Here is a 16,792-nt window from a genome sequence, read left to right as displayed (position 1 = left end):
TTTTCACAGAAACTTGCCTGGTCACAACCATTTTAATATTGAAAGTAAGTAAGTGTTGCCTACTGTAAACCACCTACTATTTTAAATAAGATAAAATACCACCAGAATAATTACCCAAAAGACTAGAAAACAACTTTCCCCTCCCCCCCCACTGTCCTTTCATATTCATAGCCTGGCATTGGTAAGAAATTCAAGGAAGTATATCTTAAATTTATCTCTAGAATTTTTCTAGTCTCGGCCTGTAACTTTAACAAATTCATATTAAAATCGTTACAGAATGACTTATGAATAACCATTTTCAAAATAATAATTCAAAGCAATGGCAAATTAATAAAACACAAATAAAAACCAAGTATATTTAAATAATTTTTATATCTACATCTTTGATATTCTCTTAGAAATAAATCCAGTAGTAACTTACAGTTCTAATGTCGAAAGGTCCAGCTTGTCTTAGCCACCTCTTGCCTGGGAGTCACCAGGAGAATTTGCTCTCTTGGCAGTCTTATCTTGCTCTTAGCTATCGTATTTAGGCAGTTTTGAAAACTAAATCATCCGTAACTCTTAGTGGTAGAAGACAAGGGTGATTTCACTCTCTCAACTAACCTCAAGATTTCTATCTCTTTACTAGACTTTTTGGTCCAATCACTGAGTTTCTTAGATTTGAGACAGATATCAATCTGTTTTCTAAGGACGTTGACTTCTTGGGCAAGTTAGAACTTGTATGGCCCTAATAAAATTCTGTGGCCTTCTGTTAACTTCCCCTTTTTCCTTTTTTTAAATTTTTTTTAAAATGCTTTTAAATTTTTTTAATACATGCAAAGATAGTTTTCAACGTTCAACCTTGTGTTTCAAATTTTTCTCTCTCCCTTCTCTCAACCCCCCTTCCCTAGATAGCAAATAATCTCTGTTTAAACCTATTTCCACATGTATCATGCTGCACAAGAAAAAAACAGATCAAAAAGGGGAACAAATAAGAAAGGGAAAAAAAAAATTACCAAGCAAGCAATAACAAAAAAGGTGAAAATACTATGCTGCAATGCACATTCAGTCCCCACAATACTCTCTGCATGCAGATGATTTTCTCCATCATAAGTGTATTGGAACTGGCCTGAATCCTCTCATTGATGAAAAGAGTCAAGTCTATCATGGTTAATTGTCACATAATTGTTGCTGTGTAGAATGTTCTCCTGGTTCCTTTTTTTCTTTATGGTACAAGATATGATGCCTCAACTAAGGACTGTGTGTTGAACAAAAAAGGAAAAAAAATCAAGACTCAGATGTGTCCAGCTGTTTAAGAATGCATTATTGAGAGGAGAAGCAATGAAAGAATTTATAAGATAGTAGTCTGAGAGCAGAAATTGTCTAGTAAGAGTTTAATGGGTATTGAATCCAATTCTTTCATTTTAGAGATAAGGAAACTGAAATCCAGAAAAGCGACAGATCACATAACTAGCAAGTATGGGACAGAATTTGACCTCAGTGCTTCCTGTCTTCAAAGTCAGAGTCCCATGCACTAAATTATATTGTCTCTATTATTACAGTTTTTCCCAGGTAGTCATTCTTGCTTTAATACAGAAGTAGCATATCTATGAATGAAACTCGTTCAAGCCAAGCAAATCATTAGAAAATATTTGCTGAGCCCTTGTTCAAGCCCTTGCCTTGTTGTGGAATGGAGAAATATAAAATTGTCCTTAAGAACTTGGGGAGAAAAGAGTAACCTCATTTAGAACAGTGAACCACAAACAAAATCACATTGGCTAATTTCATGTTAAGTCCTAAAGTAAAGAATTATTTAAGATTGTTTAGGATTGGAGGAGTTTCTTAGAGCCTCTTCTTTGATGGGGTTTAAAAAGGAATTCTTTACTTAAGGTCCTTGAACTTTGTGTATGTGCATTTCCAAATCCACTCACATGAAAATGAACTTTTTATATGTGTGTGTTTATATACACGTGTACATACATTGTTATATATTGTGCCTATGATAGAATATATGATTTATACAAAGATATGCAACATGATTGGCTTCCTTCATAATCATATTTTGTTTTATCCATTTAAAAACAGTATTCCAAAAAGAAGTCCTCACCAGACTGCCAAAAGGGTTTATCACCAACAAATATGGTCCCCTGGCCTTCAAGAAAGGTATTATTTGGATAGGCAGAAAGGAAGAAAGGCATTTGAGGTTGGGAAGACTTGAGCAAAATCTGAATGGCATATATGTGGACAGAGAAGATGAGTGAGCATTTCTTTCATCCCTACTTCTCTCCCACCCTCCTCACTGCTAATTTATAATTTGAGTATGCTAATAAAAATCTAATGGGGGTGGGGGAAGAGAAAGGTGAGAGAAGTTTGTGATGTATGAGAGCTATTTTCCATCTGTGTGAAATTAAGAGACAGTGCTCAAATGAAAAAGATTTCCTCTTTCCTCTTTCTCTTTCTCTCTTTCTTCCACTCTATCTCCCACATGGCTATAGTGATTTCTAGTTAATGTAAATGAGGCAACATATCACAATGGGGAGAAAAGAACTGTATTTATAATTGATCAAGTGGGCCCAAATTCTCTATGGTTCTGGGCACTTTACTTAGCCTGTTTTGGCTTAATTTTGTCATCTATAAAATTAAGGGATTGGACTTCTAAAGAGGTCCAATTTATTTCTAATTCTGTGATGCAAATATGTCCTTCCAGGAATCTAGACTCCAAGTGCCAAACTCACTGCTGGCATAACTCTCAAAGAGGGATTGTTTTTATTTGAGTCAGATTTATTTATTGTTCAATTGTGTCCAACTCTTTGTGACTCAGTGGACCATAGCATGCCAGGCCCTTCTCTCCTTCAGTATTTCTTGAAGTCTTAAGTTTGCTTAAGTTACTGCTTCCTTGATGCTACCCATCCATCTCATCTTTTGCCATGACTTTTTCCTTATGCCTTCTATCTGTTCCAACATCAGAGTCTTTTCCATTGAGTTCTTTTGTTAATTAAGTAACCAGTATTTAAACTTCAGCATTTGATCTCACAATAAATAGTCAGCATTAGTTTCCTTAAGCATTAACTGATTTGATCTCCTTGCTGTTCAAGGGACTCTAAAAGGTCTTCTCCAGTACCATAATTCTAAACGGTTGATTCTGTGACATTCAGCTTTCCTTATAGTCCAACTCTCCCAGCCATAAGTTCCTACTAGAAAAACCATAGTTTTGACTATATGAAACTTTGTCAGCAAGGTGATGTTTTTGCTTTTTAGTGTGCTGTCCAGATTTTTAGATACCACTGATCTAAAGCATTCATACACCCTAATTCTGAACCATGCATTGACTCTCCAGTTTTTTGTTTTCTGTTTTTGTAAAATACATATAAATTCTAGTTCCTAGTAATCATTTGCTATATGTTCTATTATGATATCTGAAAGGGCTGGTTATTGTCTAGCTCAAGGAATAATTATAATTTATATGAGAAACAATGACCATCTATGTAAATCATAATGTTAGATGTTTAGTACAAAGGAGGGTGAGGGAAGTTGGCAGTTAGAGTGAGAGTAAGTGAGCAGTGAAAGGGGGAGAGAGAGAGAGAGAGTGTGTGTGTGTGTGTGTGTGTGCGCGCGTGTGCACGCATATTTCCTCTCTTGTCAGCTACTTAATACAATGTTAATTCATTGGGATTAAATTGAATATTGCCCTCACTGTTTGTGATTAATTCTTTTTTGTATCCCTCTCTCTTTTTAGGAGAGAGAAAGCTCCCATAGTGGAAGGAGTGTCATCATTTAATACCTGGGATCTCCTTGGCTGTTCTGTCATGATAGATGACAATTAATTTTCTGACTCAGAAGCCCTGGCGATTCTGAACTCATGTTTCTGGATTGGACCTCAGGAACCAAGCTGAAGTGACATGATGGCGTGAACCTATTTCATTTGACCTTTGGCTTCTCTTTTCATTCATTCAATAAGCAAATAGGTGTCTCCTGGGTGCCAATCAACAAGCATTTATTAAGCACCTGCTATGCTTTACAAGCACAATGCTAGGCAGTACAGATACAAAGATAAGTATGAATGGGGATATAGGTCTGACAAGAACTCAGTTTCATGAGTCTTCAACTCAGTTATATGTATCAGAACCAAAGCTCAGTCTCAGAACTCGGGAGTCTTGAAGCAGTTGAACACTCAAGAGGAACAAGAGAGATGAAATGGCCTGTGTGTGCCTCTGTATAAAGCAGTTCTAAGGAATGTTTTCTAAGGGGAGCATTTAGTATAAACTTAGTCTCCGACTGTTTCATCCTTAGATTTATAGCCTCACAACTCAGCTCATTCTATTTTAGGGTCACATCAATTTAAAGGTGCTGCCTAAGGGAAAATAAAAGGCTGTGATGGTGGTTTGGCTTTGTTTTGGCTTCTTTGTATCTGTGTGTAACTGTCTTAATCAGCAAGCATTTATTAAATTCTTGCTATGTACCAGGTACATGCTAAACGTGAAGATAGAGGAACAAAAGTAAAAAGTCTTTGCTTTCAAGGGTACAATATGCATATCTGTAGTATTTGAATATGTGGAGAATATATGCAAAATGAATTTAAGGTCATTGGGGAAGGGATGTACTGGCAGTTGGAGGAAACAGTAAAGACTTCAGGTGATCCCTGAAATTTAAAAGAAACCAGGGGTTCCAAGAATCAAAGGGAAGGAGAGAGTGCATTCTAGACCAAGTTCATACTGTTCAGTGCAAAGGTATGATGATGGGAGATGGAGTAGCTTATATGTGGCAGTAGGCTAGTATTACTGAACTGAAGAGAAGGGGATTAAAGTGTAGGAAGGGGCCAAGCTTATGAAGTAGCTTTAAATGTCAAACATATTTTAGGAAAAATATCTTGGAAGCTGTGTGGAGGATGATTTGGATGGGAAGAGAGACGATTCAGGGAGATCAAATAGTCCAGGCAAGAGGGGATAGTTAGAGAAAGAAAGAAATATCTGCAAGAGATGTTGGCGGGATTAGAAATGATAAGATTTGTTAAGTGATATGGGGAGTTAAAAAGTGAATAAAGATGATAACCACGATTGTAAACTTGGGTGATTAAGAGGTTGATGTTTCTGACAGTAATAATGAAGGTTGGAAGAAGAATGGGGAGGGGGATAGATAATGAATTTTATTTTAAACTTAGAGATGTATTGAGTTTAAGGGGCCTACAGAACACTATTGGAAATGTCCAATGGGAAATTTGCAATGTGAAACTTGGGATTAAGTTTTGGATGGTTAGATACGGTAATTTCTGGATGATCATTAAGCTTTTGGAAGCTGATGAGGTCCCAAGAAAGCAGGTATAGAGGGAAAAGGGAAGAGGGATTGGTGCAGAACACCCATAGTTAGCAAGCATGCTTGAGATAAAGATGTAACAAAAGAGCTAAAAGGAAATGCAGAGTTCATAAGATTACAACTAGCTCATTTTATGAATAAAGATGCATAAAGGTGAAATGTCATTCAGGGTTAAACAGCTAATAAGTATCTAAGCTGGGGCTAGAAAAGAGATCCTTTGATTCCTCATTCAATAAGAATTCTTTCTTCTACACTAGGCTTAAAGGAAATTGGAACTGTCACAGGAAGGGAAGAAGGAAATAAGCATTAATTAAGCACCTACTATGCACTTGGGTCACTACAGCCCTTGAGATAAGTGCTATTATCATCCCCATTTTATTGATGAGGAAATTAATGTAGATAAGTGACTAAGACCAGAAAATGAACTAATTGGTTCTGGTGCTCTGTTCTCTGAACCACCTCACTACCATGTGATCTCAGATTTAGAGATCTTCCAGATCACTTGGAATCAGAATTATAAGGGACTTCAGAAGTCATCTACTTTAATCCCCATATTTTTTTTTACTACACTGTTTCTAATTAATTTGGAGTTAAAAATAACTCATTAAAAAGTAATAGGAAAAAACAGAAAAAATGCACGTAGACAAACAAGAAGAAAATGTGTTTTGTTCTTTATGGGGAGACAGTAAAAATTCCCTTTCAATGCAAATTAAAATCTGTAACTTGAGAAAGTTATGGGGAGGTGCCTGAGACACAGGTAAAGTGACTTGCTTGGGGTCATGTAGTCAATATGTATCAGAAGCAGGACTTTCTTTTGCAGACTCCCTAATCTATTTACTATCCCAGATTACCACTAAAATTTTGGCCTAATATCAGAAAATGATAATGTCATAAGCATACCCAGAGGAAGGAAGGGAAAAAACAAGCTTTTATTAAAGACCTAGAACTTTGTGTTGGGCACTGGCCATCTCTAGTTATCTTGATCTCTTTCTTGCCACTGGACCCAAATAACTCTGGAGGGGAGGGGAAAGAGAAAGTGAGGTAGGTGACCTTGCACAGCCCTCCATCATGTAAATCTAATTCACTTGCATGTGCTGGCAACACCTTCCTGATATCATGGTAGACTTCTAGCACAGAGCACAAATGACAGTTAAGTAAGTACTTTACAAATAATCTCATTTGATCGCCACAGCAGCCCTTGGGAGATAGATGCTATGATTATCCCCAATTCACACTTGGGAAAATTTAGAGAGATTAAGTGATTTGTCCCTGGGATAACAGGGACAAGTATGAACTAGCAAGTATGAAAGCCAGATTTGAATTTGGGTCATCCTAACTCTATCTGCTGTGCTATTTTGTTGGTCTTTTCCATGGACCAAGAATTATTTAGTTTTTTTTTTCCTGTTCTTTCATCACTTCCTTCTCATTTGATGACTGCTTTATATGGTGAGAGTGCTTCTCACTTTTCATTTTGTTTAAAGAATAAATTTTTTTAAAATAACCCTGTAATAAGCTGCTCTGTTTAGTTCTGTCAGATCAGGTAATCCTTATCAGAAAGTGATTTTTATCCTGAAGATCATAGAAAGGGTCTTTAGAGATTATTTATTTCAACCCTCTCATTTTATACATGAGAAAACTGTAAATTGGTGAAATACTTAGTTTGAAATCACACTTTGTTAATGGCAATCCAAAGAGTAGGACCCACATCCGGGACTCTTCCATTATACCATATTGTTTTTTAAACTATTTTGGAGCAGGGTGAGGCTGATGACTGTATGGCTCTGCTTCAGTTAAAATCCAGTTCTTGAGCAACTCAAGACATCTTGCTGAGGTCATTGATGCTCTTTGAGAATGAAGGACGAATAACTATGGTGGGATTCAAATCTGCAACTCCAAGATTAGAACTCCCAAACCCTACCCAATGAGCTTCAAGTGTTATCATTTGTCTATCCTTTTACTAAATTCTTTTTAAGCCATAAGGTATTTTGAGAGGTCACAATTTTATGTCATTTACATATATTTCTGTTTAAAGTTGACACCAATATAAAAATTTAGCATATAAATTAGTATAACATACTGATTACTTAGCATTTCTAGCAAACTATTCTCATCCTCATTGAATCACCCAATTTGGACCCTCATATATTACTCCATTTGTACTTCCAACCCAGATCATCTCCCATCCGTCTGTCACTTCTGACTCTTCCATCCTTGTACCAGCACCCTCCACATCAGATCTCAGAACTAGCTCTCCATATCCAGGTCTTTCTGCACCCATATTCTCAATCTCTGGAGAAACTGACCCACTTGTCTCTGAAGTTCTCTCCTTAGGACCTAACCCAAATGAATTATGACTGAGTATATGCAAAATAACCTATTCAGCCCTAAATATCAGCCCATGCTTTAGTTTAATAATTAATCTAGCCAACTATTAAAACTATCTCACCATTTGCCTACCTCACAGCATGCAATTCCTCCAACTCCCTACATTCTCTGTGATATTCCCTATGACAATAAGGTTTGGTTTGGTTTTGTTCTAATTTAGCTACAGTACTTAGCACAATCCCTGACACATAGTAAGGGTTTAATAAATGCTTTTCCTTTCATTCATTCATTGGGTACTTATGCCTCATGAAGAACTAAAAACATCACTAATAACATCACTTATGCCTCATGAGGAACAAAATACATCACTAATAGATAAAATAAGTCAGAACAAGTAGACTTCGCCAAATGCATCCCAACCAAATCTTATTGGCAGTGATATAACTGTGGGAAGACTCAGGGAGAAATGCTGAGAAGCTTAAAGTACTTAGCTGCCTTTGACAATAGGGCCTAAGAGTTAATTTTAAGCAGTGTGAGGGGAAGCATGATGTGATGAAAAAGTCCAGTTTTATTCCCTGATTTGCCACTAATGGGCTGTGTGACAGACACTTTAGTTCCCCATCTATAAAAAGATTAAAAGATCTCTGAGGCCTCTGTTAGCATTAAATCTTGTGATCTTCAAGGATGAAATCTAGTTGATTAGGATAAACTAATTTAGCAGGATATTTGTCCCCATGCACCAGCTCCACATAACCATTTCTTCATATTGATGCTAGTCAAAACCCAACCTCATGATAGTTTTGATCTTTTGTTTTATCACCAGTTGGGAACTAAAAGGAACCTTAGAGGTTGATGTGACCACAGATATAATTTGTTGTGTCACTCGAAGAAAATTACTTCAACTTTTTTTATTGTTATTTTTCTGATTATATATGTATGTTAACTTTTAAAATACATGTTTTTATGAATCATTTTGGAAAAGAACAAAAGGGAAAAAAACACAAGAGAAAAAAGTGAACATAACTTGTGTTGATTTACATTCAATCTCCATAATTCTCTTTTGGATGCAGATGGCATGTTCTATCCAAAGTTTTGGAGGATGGTCTTGGATTACTGAACTGCTGAGACGAACCGAATCTTTCATAGTTGATCATTGCACAACCTTGCTGTTGTTGTGTAACTGGGTGTCCTGTAGACATTTTAAATTCAACATGTCCAAGACTGGACTCATCTTTATCCTCAAATTTTTCACTCTTCCAAACTTCTTTAGTCCAGGGTACTGTCATCCTTCATGCCTTGAGATCTAGGTTTATCATCCTCAACAACTCACTATTTCTCACCACCTCTATACCACCACATCCCACCAAGACCCATCAATGTCACCTTAGTAACATCTCAAATTTGCTCTCTTCCCGTTTGCCAACCCCTGGAGCAGACCTTCATCTCTTCATGTCTGATAGCAATAGCCTTCAGGTTTGTCAGCCTGCCACAAATTTCCCCTCCAATTCATCCTCCATTTAGCCTTTAAATTGATTTTTCGAGAACCCAGGTCCAACCATGTCACTCCCCCTACTCAACAACCTCCCTATGAGTGACTCCCTATCACTTCTATAATCAAAGATAAAAACCTCTGTTTGGCATTCTAAGTCCTTCATAGTGTAGCACCACTGTCCCCAACTGCAGCCTTTCCAGTCTTTTTTACCCCTCTGCACCCCACACCTCCCACATACTCTTCAATGATCCTGGATTTCTTTCTGCTCCTTGAATAAGACACTCCCATTTCTCAACTGTGGACATTTTCCCCATTTGTCCATCTTCCTGGAATTCTCTCACTCCTCATCTCTGCCTCCTGGTCTCCTTCAAGTCCTAGCTAAAATCCTATGTTCAACATGAAGACTACAATCTCTTCACTAAGTAATTACCTAGGCAGCCAGCTAGATGTTAAAGTGGATAGAATGCCAGGCTTAGAATGAGGAAGACTCATTCTCTTGAGTTCAAATCTGGCCTCAGATACTAGCTGTATGACCCTAGACAAGTCATTTAACTGTTTGCCTCAGTTTCCTCATCTGTAAAACAAGTTGAAGAAGGAAATGACCAACCACTCCAGTACCTTGTCAAGAAAACCCCTAGTAGAGTCACGTAGAGTCAGACACAACTGAAGTCCTTTTTCATTAGTAGACTACAATATAAAATCAACTAACTAATTTGCTTAATTAATGATGACTCAACAGAAAGCACCACAGAATAGCAGCCAGGAGGCCCAACTATTAATTACTACTAGTTCTGTTGTTAAATGTGTATAGTTGATGGGTATGAAACAAGTCAGTTACTTTTGAGACCTCAGTTTTCACACTTATAAATGAGAGCATTGAAGGAGGCCCGCGGGCTAGTCATGACTGGCACACACAGCATTTTGTAAACCACAAAGATTAAATGATAATTTGTTATTTCCAGATATTAGCCTGAAGTATGCTCTTGTTGCTGTAGCCAAGGAAATGTAGATCATAGTAATCATAGTGTCATCTATCAAGAGCAAGAAGAAACCTGAACCCTGAAGCCGTTTAACCCTTCCATTTTACAGATGCAGAAATTGAAGCCCAGGAAGTTAAATGACTTGTCCAACATAAGGAAGTAAACATCAGAGATAGGGTTGAGAAGCTGTTCTTCTGACTCCAGAATCACTGTGCTTTTCAATGGCTCATGCAGATGCTATGGAGCCTCTTGGATGGGAGAAGCCTCCATAAATCCCCCGTGTGTAACATTGCTGAAACTTCTTTATTTGCACTGTTCCTAAAATCGGGTTTTCCTGAGATAACTTCCCCTCACCTTTCCCACATCATAAATACTAGATGATTGGTTGTCTGGCTCAAACATATTTTACAGCTAAGATATACAGGGAGGCCAGTAATGTCCCCTCATCTCAGAATTAGGGCTAAGCTGGGGTATGGTGGTTCAGAAAAGTTCTTTATTGATTCTCTTTCAGAAGAAGCTATGCTTGGCTGCCTTATTCCAGTGGGTATTGGAGGCCTGCAGAATGACTCATACTGAGCCACAGGACCCTCCAAATGCAGAAGTTATAGTATCATCGCAGGTACAGACACTACACACTTTCTCTCAAGAGTAGATTAGGGGCAGAGAAGGGAACAGAAGAAACAGAAATACAGATAAGCCAGACAGCTTTAAAATCTACAAAATTTCTACATAATAACGTAGACAGCCATTTAATTTCATTAGCAATGGAAGATCATACTCTTCCAGCTTTCTTATCCTGGCAGTAATCATGCTCTCTACATAATACACAGGATAGTTTAAGGTCCTTGTGGTCACCACAGTGGTGAAGGACCACTTCTCCAACTGGTGATATGTATATATGAGCGTTTAAATATGTGTGTGTGTGTGTGTGTGTGTGTGTGTGTGTGTGTGTGTGTATTATATATAGATGCTGGTGGTAGACATGGAAGAGCCTAAATTGTATAGAATTTAAGTCTGTCTTACACAGCTGTTTCTTTTCTACTACATAGCCCAGCTGCTCTGCCTTCCCCCACTGAGCTAACGCTGATTATAATAACACTTGTATAATTTCAGCTATCCCTAGACTGGCCAGGATCAGAGTTCACCTGAAATTCTCTCATTCCTCAACTACAATAATTTCTCTCTGGACAGCAGGGTGCAGGGCAGTCCAGACTTAGTCAATCATTTCCTGAATTTGTAAAATGAAGAAATGCTTCCTCACTGAAACCTCAACTCCTCTGGTTCAGCCACCATGTTCATCTTACTGCTGTACTTAGAGAACTAACTTCAAGTGGGAAAACCAAATCAAACCAATTTTCTTTAAAAAAGGGCAAATAGTCTGAATCAGGATTGTGTCCATAGTAGTATAGATTCATGATCTCTTCTGTTATTAAATAAAGCCACATCTAAATGAATGCTCATCTCAAATAATTCATATACTACATTGTAATGGCATATCTCTCTCTTTTCTTTACTTCTTTCCTTCCTTCTTTCCTTCTTTCCTTCCTTCCTTCCTCCCTTCCTCCTTTTTCTTTCTTTCATTCTTTCTTTCTTCTTTCTCTCTCCATCTCTCTCTTTTTCACTCTTTCTTTTCTCCTCTCTTTCTCCATCTCTCTCTCACTCTCTTTCTTTCTTTCCTTCTTTCTTTTCTTTCCTTCCTCCCTCCCTCCTCTCTCCCTCTCTCCCTCTCTTCCTTCTTTCCTTCCTTCCTTCCTTTTCTTTCTTTTCTTTCTTTCATCTTTCTATATTCTGAGTTGTCTCTAGGCCTTGCACCCTCTCAAGTATTTATATCCTGAATTGAAAGTCTTCATGGTACTCTGTAAAAGCCAAACTTCTACAGAGTTAAATCACACTCAACAGCTAAATTTTTTTAGCCTCACCACAGTCAGTCATTTTTCACCACAAGTGATTTTTCTTTTGCTATATTGTATTTTGTGCCCCAAGTTATTTCTCCTTTATTATCTGGTGTTTATGTAGCCCAAGTTATTTTTTCTTTATTATTCTGTACTCTTCATCTAATTTCCTTAGGATTGGTATACAATTAAAGTTTCTTGATCAAGAAATAAGCTTTTGCACACATATTAAACTTCAGTTCCTAGAAGAAACAATTTTCTTCTAAGAACAACTCATTACAATGTTCTTGGAGGTTTACACAATACTTGTCTCAGGATGACCTTTTGAGATCAACTATCAAAGTAGTAGTATTCTGTTTATTTTATTTTTTAAAAATAAATTTCATTTTTCAGATTATACTTTTTTTTTTCTTAACCTCCCTTATCCCCATTGAGAATGAGGGTGAGAGCCAATGCCCGAGATGACTTTGTAAAAAACACTTTACTGGCTAGAGCACTGGCCCTAGAGTCAGGCTGATGAATTCATATCTAGTCTCAGACAATTATGAGTTGTGTGACTCTGTGCATGTTATTTAACCTGTCTGCCTAAATAAAAATTTAGTTTCCTCAACTGTCTAAATAAAAATTTAGTTTTTTCAACTATAAAATGTGGATAATAACACCTACTTACTTCCCAGGTTGTTATAAGAATATAATGAGATATTTGTAAAGTACAAGTATAAGTTATCACTATTACATTCACCTACTGTCTCAATATGGAAACTTCCCTGTGACAAAGAAAAGCAAAAATATTTCATTTTACAAAACTTGTTTGATGATGTAGAGAATATTCTGTCCTAAACTTAAACTTTCCCCACTTATCTACCCCATTCCCATGACATATATCCCCTTCAAATCTGAAGGAAGAATTACATATGTCTCATAACCTATCCTCTGGGACTTTATTTGGCCTTCATCACTCAGAGGTTAACTTCCTTTTAATAATTTTTTTTTTTTTTTTTTTTTTTTGCTGAGGCATTTGGGGTTAGGTGATTTCCCCAGGGTCATACATCTAGGAAGTATTAAGTATCTGAGGTCACATTTGAACTCAGGTCCTTCTGACTTCAGGGCTGAAGCTCTATCCACTGCACCACCTAGCTACTCCCTTAATAATCTTTTCATTTTTCTCATTGGAAGTCATTGTGTATTTTATGTGGGGTTGGGAGTGGGTCTGCCTATTTTACTTTATATCAGTTTATACAAATCTCATTTTGTGAATTCCTCAACTTTATAATTTCTTTCTGCATGATTACATTAATTTATATTTGCATTTATATAAATAACTTTTATATAACTTAGGTTTTTTTCCTGCTATTCCCCAATGATTGGGCAGTCACTTTGTTTACTGTTCTTTGTTACCACCAAGAGCTATTATTAATATTTTGGTATATAATTTCTAATCTCTCTTCCAGACCAATATGCTCTGATTCTATGATAGCACTTGAAAATCCAAAATTTCCCCAGGAGTCTACTGCAACTTGTAGAATAAGTTGATACAAATGAACTGCAAAGTTGTCAGATTCTCTCTCTTTTATTCCTTCCCTTTTGATTCTACAAATTCATATTTACTTTCAGGATTTTCTTTAAATAAACATAATGTTTATTCAGAGATCTGCTTTTCTCTATAAAGGCTTCTCTATCTATCTGATTGATGATATCCAATATTCCCAGGTTCTATGGTTCCTCAATAGTAACTGGCAATAATGATGACAGGTTCAAAAGAAAGTTCGAGTCAGTAAAATGCCAGCCTAGAGATTGCTCCAGCACTACTGGGAATTTATGAGTGGTAGACAAATGAACTCATCAGCAGAATATAGAAAACAGTGAGTGAGCTCTTTTTTCCTTTCTTCTTTTGAAAGGATTTATCTTCCTATTTCCTCTGTTCCTTCCTTTTATGGAACTTTCACTCTGGGAAAGGTTCATGAGACATAGAATAGAAAAAAGATTGTACATGAAATTGTAGGTTTCTATTAGCTGCTTTTCTTTTTAACTATATAAGTTGAGCCTTATAGTTCTTTTCAAAGTATTTTTAAAAAATAGCTCCTGTCCTCAAGGAGCTTATGTTCTGACTGGAGAAGATGGGGAGGAGTATACAAGGTAGACATCATATATATACATATATATATATATATATGTATATATATATATATATATATATATATATATATATATTATATATATATAAATAACTTTGGACTGACCAAATATGGTGACTCCTATTCTCCTATATAGCTCTATAAAAGTATGGATAAGTCATTTTGCCTATTATAAATACCCAAATTAGCCATAAAGGACATATGAAGAAAGATAATATCTGCATTGAGAAAGAACTGATAAATAGAAGTATATAGAATGATGTATTTAATAGTAACCATGGGGGAGGAGGGAACAAAGGGGAAGATGAATTTTATAAGATAACTTCACTTTATATTTTAAAAGACTAGCAAGTTGTATATAATAGATTTGTATTTTTGTGTGCAGTAATATTTTTAAATTATACTGTGTTATAAAAATGTTTTATTCTATAAATTTAAAAATAAATAACCAAAAACATAGATATAGATATAGATATACTCCGCTAGGTTTATATAGACTTGCAACTCTTTTTGCTACATTAAATTCCTTTGTTTTGAACAAAAAAGAATTACACAAAATAGATATACAGAATGACTAGGAGAGTAAAATAAAATAATGAATGTTACTCATTTTTCAATTTATTTTAAAAAGCACCTTTACATAAATGATTTCATATGAATACTTGCTATCAATTATTCAATTAACACTTATTATGTGACAGCTATTGTCCCATTTATTTAGGGATACAAAAAAAGATGGGGAGGGAGCAAAAACAATCCCTGATCTCAAGGACCTTCTATTTTAATGTAGGAGATAACATGTAAATAAATCAGTTCATAACAAGATACAGAGTAAATATAAAGTAACCTTAAAAGAGAGAGCACTAGCAACTAGGAAGAGAATGTGGAGAGGAGCAAGATAAAGTACAGAAAATGATAATGAGATGAGTCTTGAAAGGAACAAGGCATGGGAGATAGGCAGGGCAAAAATAGGACAAGAAATAGACCTCTGTATGTGAGGAATAGCAAAATGGATTATTTTGGTTTTTTAGTGTATGGAGGAGAGTAGAATGTGAGAAGCAAAGCTGAAAACTGAACAATACTGTGCACACTAAGTTTGAACTTTAGACAGAAGATTTATACCTGTGTTGTTTGACCCCCGAGGAGAGAACTAGGAGCAATGGGTTGAAGAGAGTTGATATCAAAAAAACTTCCTAATAACCAACATTTCCTCAAAGTGGAATGGGCTGCTTCCAGAGAAAGGTTTCCCTTTACTTCAGGTCTTCAAGCAAAGTTGTCTGACCCTAAATATTATAGGGGACATTCCTGTTCAGATATGACTAAGCCTCTGGGCATCATTTCAGGTGTAAACCTCCAATTCTGATATTCTATAATTCAATATTACAAGAAGAACAGAGGCATCATGTGGATTCTAGGATCCTTTATATTCTGAGAAAAATATCCCTTGTAAACTGATTCCCCATAATCCTTTAATAGGGACATAGTCTTTCACCCCACAGTTAGGAATAAGAGGCTTAAAATGTAAAAACCAGACTAAAGGTAGCATTGACTGAAATTCCTTCATGTTTCCTAGGGAGGCTGGCTGACCACTTGTTGAGATTGCTCTCAACTAGTACTGACTCATATTAGTCCTCTGGTAGTTTAAGTTCAATACTAGAACAAAATGAGACTTGTGGAAAGCCGTGTCTGAAAATCCTTGAGTTCAGCTCAGATACAAGGAAGATGCAAAGTCTCTTTCCACAGACATAAATCCTTGGACTCTCTCCCAAGTACATAGCAAATAATAATAACCAAAGTTCAAAACATCAGATGCATGCATTGTAACTATCAGTACTGGGAAAGTGTTAGAATCCTTACAAGGTGTTAAGTTATTAGAATTGATAGAAACAATGCTTATGTTTACACCTTTGAGAGTTTACACATTCGCTCACACATTAGTTCACAAGTTTGGGAGATTCAGGATTCAGTAGGAGATTCACAAGTTTACACCTCCCATAATCCCACTCTCTCAGAGAAGGAGTCAACCTTTAGGTTCACACCTTTAAGAGATCATATATAAAAAGCTCTTAGAGTTTCAGTCAAAAGCGAGTTGAAGAGATTGAGAGCCAGAATATAGTCGGGAGATTCGGAGCCAGGATTCAGAGAGAGCTAGAGGCTGAAGCTTGCAGAGGACTAGCAACAAGAGCTCTCAGAACCAAAGAAAGCTAAGTGGGCTATTTTGTTTTTTGTTTTGTTTTGTTTTTTAAATAACTTTTTATTGACAGAACTCAGGCCAGGGTAATTTTTTACAACATTATCCCTTTTTCCCCTCCCTCCCTCCACCCCCTCCCCTAGATGGCAAGCAGTCCTATACATGTTAAATAGGTTACAGTATATCCTGGATACAATATATGTGTGCAGAACCAAACAGTTCTCTTGTTGCACAGGGAGAATTGGATTCAGAAGGTATAAATAACCCGGGAAGAAAAACAAAAATGCAAGCAATTTATATTCATTTCCCAGTGTTCTTTCTTTGGGTGTAGCTGCTTCTGTCCATCCTTGATCAATTGAAACTGAATTAGCTCTCTTTATCGAAGAGATCCACTTCTATCAGAATACATCCTCAAACAGTATCATTGTTGAGGTATATAATGATCTCCTGATTCTGCTCATTTCACTTAGTATCAGTTCATGTAAGTC

At 36.4% G+C, this 16,792-nt stretch overlaps 1 protein-coding gene across 4 annotated transcripts in view; it reads left to right on the top strand.

Annotated features, from left to right (window-relative positions):
• ILDR1 (immunoglobulin like domain containing receptor 1) overlaps nucleotides 1-4,359 on the top strand; it is a 78,513-nt gene extending 74,154 nt beyond the window's left edge. For 2 of the 4 annotated variants that reach the window (XM_051985388.1, XM_051985386.1), the window contains 2 exons: nucleotides 2,065-2,142; nucleotides 3,716-4,359. In XM_051985388.1, coding sequence (XP_051841348.1) covers nucleotides 2,065-2,142; nucleotides 3,716-3,757 — 120 coding nt within the window. In that variant the 3' untranslated portion in view covers nucleotides 3,758-4,359. The remainder of the gene's footprint in view (nucleotides 1-2,064; nucleotides 2,143-3,715) is intronic. The other 2 variants (XM_051985389.1, XM_051985387.1) reach the window with 1 other exon arrangement.
• Nucleotides 4,360-16,792: the final 12,433 nt, after the last annotated feature.

This window comes from Antechinus flavipes, chromosome 3 (genome assembly GCF_016432865.1).
Source record: "Antechinus flavipes isolate AdamAnt ecotype Samford, QLD, Australia chromosome 3, AdamAnt_v2, whole genome shotgun sequence".
Lineage (NCBI taxonomy): Eukaryota > Metazoa > Chordata > Mammalia > Dasyuromorphia > Dasyuridae > Antechinus > Antechinus flavipes.
This window is presented reverse-complemented; position numbering and strand designations above follow the sequence as displayed.